Here is a 2,691-nt window from a genome sequence, read left to right as displayed (position 1 = left end):
CCTTTTCTCTAGATTTTCCATGGCTGGGCTATTTTTCTTAAGGTCTTTGCCTCAATGTTTCTTCTGACTTTTCTAAAAGTAGCCATGTCCTTCTGTCATGTTGCCTATTTTTATCATTTTGGAAGCATGTGTCTCTTAATCTGAATCTGCACTGATGGATTATTTTCTGTTTTGCTCCTCATTCCCCTTGTATACACACAGCCAGTCAGTTTCTTGATTGCTGCCATCTTGCCTCTTGGTTATCACTCTTTCTAATAATTTACTTAGCCCAGAGAGTGGCTTTCAGTAAATACTTGCTAAACTTTTGAAAAGATAAACAAACTGAGGTCTGGGATTGGCCAGTAGACAGCAGTGAATGGATGCTGAGTAATTTTTAAGAAGTTTGGGGACCCACCCACTTTCTGGTGTGTTCTGTGCCCAGGAAGCCTTGGTAAAGCCTCTATGGATGTTCTTGGGGCCTTTGTTCTTCTCCCCAGAAATGTTGGAGCGTGGATCCTGGTCCCTGGGTGCTTCTCAGCGGCGACAGAAGTTGGATTCAAAGGCTGCTGGCTCTGCTGCAGGCCAACCGGTTTGGAATACGAGTGCCAACCAGCCCAAGAAAGCGGTACTCTGTGGGGTTCTTGGCACGTGGTGGCTGGGCAGGTTTGGCAGTACTGGCTATAGTGGCTCTAGCCTGGTGGTAGGTCGAGCAGGATGAGATGTTGACTTGTGGAGAGGAGGAAACAGGCAAACGAAGGCAAGGACATCTAGCAAGAGGTTAGAGCCATTCTTTGGTAGGTTGGGAGTTCAACCTTGGGAGTCCAGAATGCCTGAAGCACATATTGTGTAAGGAGTACATATATATTTTACTGTGCAGAACTCCAGTGTGTGTGAAATGGCACTTTCCTTTATTAAAAAATAAATAAGTCTATGTATTGCTCTCTATATATCTAAATGTATCTATATATCTATATTTCTCTGTATATCTATATTTTATATATTATATATATATTTCTACATATAAATATATAAAATAAATATAAATATATTTGAATAAAAAATTATATATCTCAGGGCTGGGGCAACAAACAATAAGGCAAGCGAGGTTCTTATGTTTCCTTCCTGGCTGTTAGGAAATCCAATCAATTGAATCTGAACACTTTATAGCCAGTCCTTTAAACTATATTCACTGTAGGTGAAGGAATGTTCTAGAAAAAAAAATAGTGCCTATATTGTTGCAAAGCATACGGAAAAAGGCAGCCTTTTTGGAGATAAGGAACTGTCTGTGCAAGGCAATCACTTGAGTCTAGTGGATTCTGTTAACTACATTCAGTGTAGGTGAGGGCAAGTTTTAGAACAATGGTTGTTATACTGTTGCAAGGGTTACTGTGGAAAGGCAACAAGGTTGGAGAGGAGGGAGACCTGACTGTTCCAGGGAATGGAGTAAGGTAAATGCTGAAATGATTCCACCCCCAATGAACAAAGAGAAAAAGAACTCCTAGGTCAGAGACCTTCCGGGAATGAAAACAGGCCAGAAATATGGAATTGGCTTCCTGTGTCCAAATGCTGAAGCCAAATTAAAGCTGCTCCAGCAGGTCGGACTCTAGCAAGCCACCTATGCCCCTAAGACTGAGGGGGTGGTGGTGGTGGTGGTATAACCTCTGGATTAATTAAAGTTACCTGTTAGGACCTGAGGAGTACACTCTTAAAAAACAAAGTCATTATATTGACCTTAGAAATAAATTTAGACATTTAGAATTACAAAAATTAATTTATCAATTCAATTTACTTATTCATTATTTTTGAGTAAAAAAATAACAGAATTGATATTGCCTCTGAGAGAACCACAACATAAAGGACAAAGAACATAATAATACTATTCTGCTGACTTGAGGAGAAAAAATAACATGCCTTAGAAAGTACATGAAAATAAAAATAACACTTTTTGGAATAATTAGCAGAGAGAAGCTGGGACTTGCTGCAGTCCATAGATTTTCCTAATCTCCATCAAATTTACACAAAGGTCTTATGTTTTACAATGTATATAATTCTAAATAGAGAGTTTCTAAAATTAAAAACGAAAAAGCAACACGACAACTGTTTTTGAACAGTTAGACCTGTCTTATTATCATTGACATGTTAAAACAAACTCTATTATTACAAACAAACCCCAGTCAACAGTCACTCACCCTTATTTGGCCTTCAAATCTTTCAAAAAACTTTCTGTCCTTCTTATCACAGTCTTTAAGGAAATCAAGGGGATGGTGTGGAAATTGTTCTAAAGAGACACTCTTGATTAAATTCCTCTTTATAGTCCTGGGGTCTTCTTGACACCCACTGTCCATTTAATGCTATTTCTGAGGTTTCTGAAGAAGAAGAAGAAAAAGAAGGAGGAGGAGGAGGAGGAGGAGAAAATAGTTTGACTGTGAAGTACTGTTCACACACACACAAAAGTTACACCAGTACCTATATGCCCTTTTGAGAAAGATAGTTTGCATTATTACAACAAATAGAGACATGGTGGTAGAGTCCCTGTAAAAATCATTTATATAGAAATGGTCCCAAATTCAAATTGCCATTGAATGCTGTTCCTAAGAAGAGAAGATGGCTGCAGATCTTTCTCGGGTGATAGGGAAGCCTTGGCCATCTATTTTTATTTTTAAGAATGAGGCAAATAGAAGAGCTAACCAGGAACTCTGAGTCTTGGTGAGG

At 38.8% G+C, this 2,691-nt stretch overlaps 1 protein-coding gene across 1 annotated transcript in view; it reads left to right on the top strand.

Moving 5' to 3' along the window:
* Positions 1 to 2,691, top strand: part of FATE1 (fetal and adult testis expressed 1) — a 6,500-nt gene that overhangs the window by 640 nt on the left and 3,169 nt on the right. The window contains exon 2 of the mRNA XM_015598731.1: positions 477 to 604. Within this exon, the coding sequence (XP_015454217.1) occupies positions 477 to 604 (128 nt within the window). The remainder of the gene's footprint in view (positions 1 to 476; positions 605 to 2,691) is intronic.

Source organism: Pteropus alecto, unplaced genomic scaffold, assembly GCF_000325575.1.
Source record: "Pteropus alecto unplaced genomic scaffold, ASM32557v1 scaffold749, whole genome shotgun sequence".
Lineage (NCBI taxonomy): Eukaryota > Metazoa > Chordata > Mammalia > Chiroptera > Pteropodidae > Pteropus > Pteropus alecto.
Note: the sequence above shows the minus strand (reverse complement) of the source record. Positions and strands in the feature narration are given on the sequence as shown.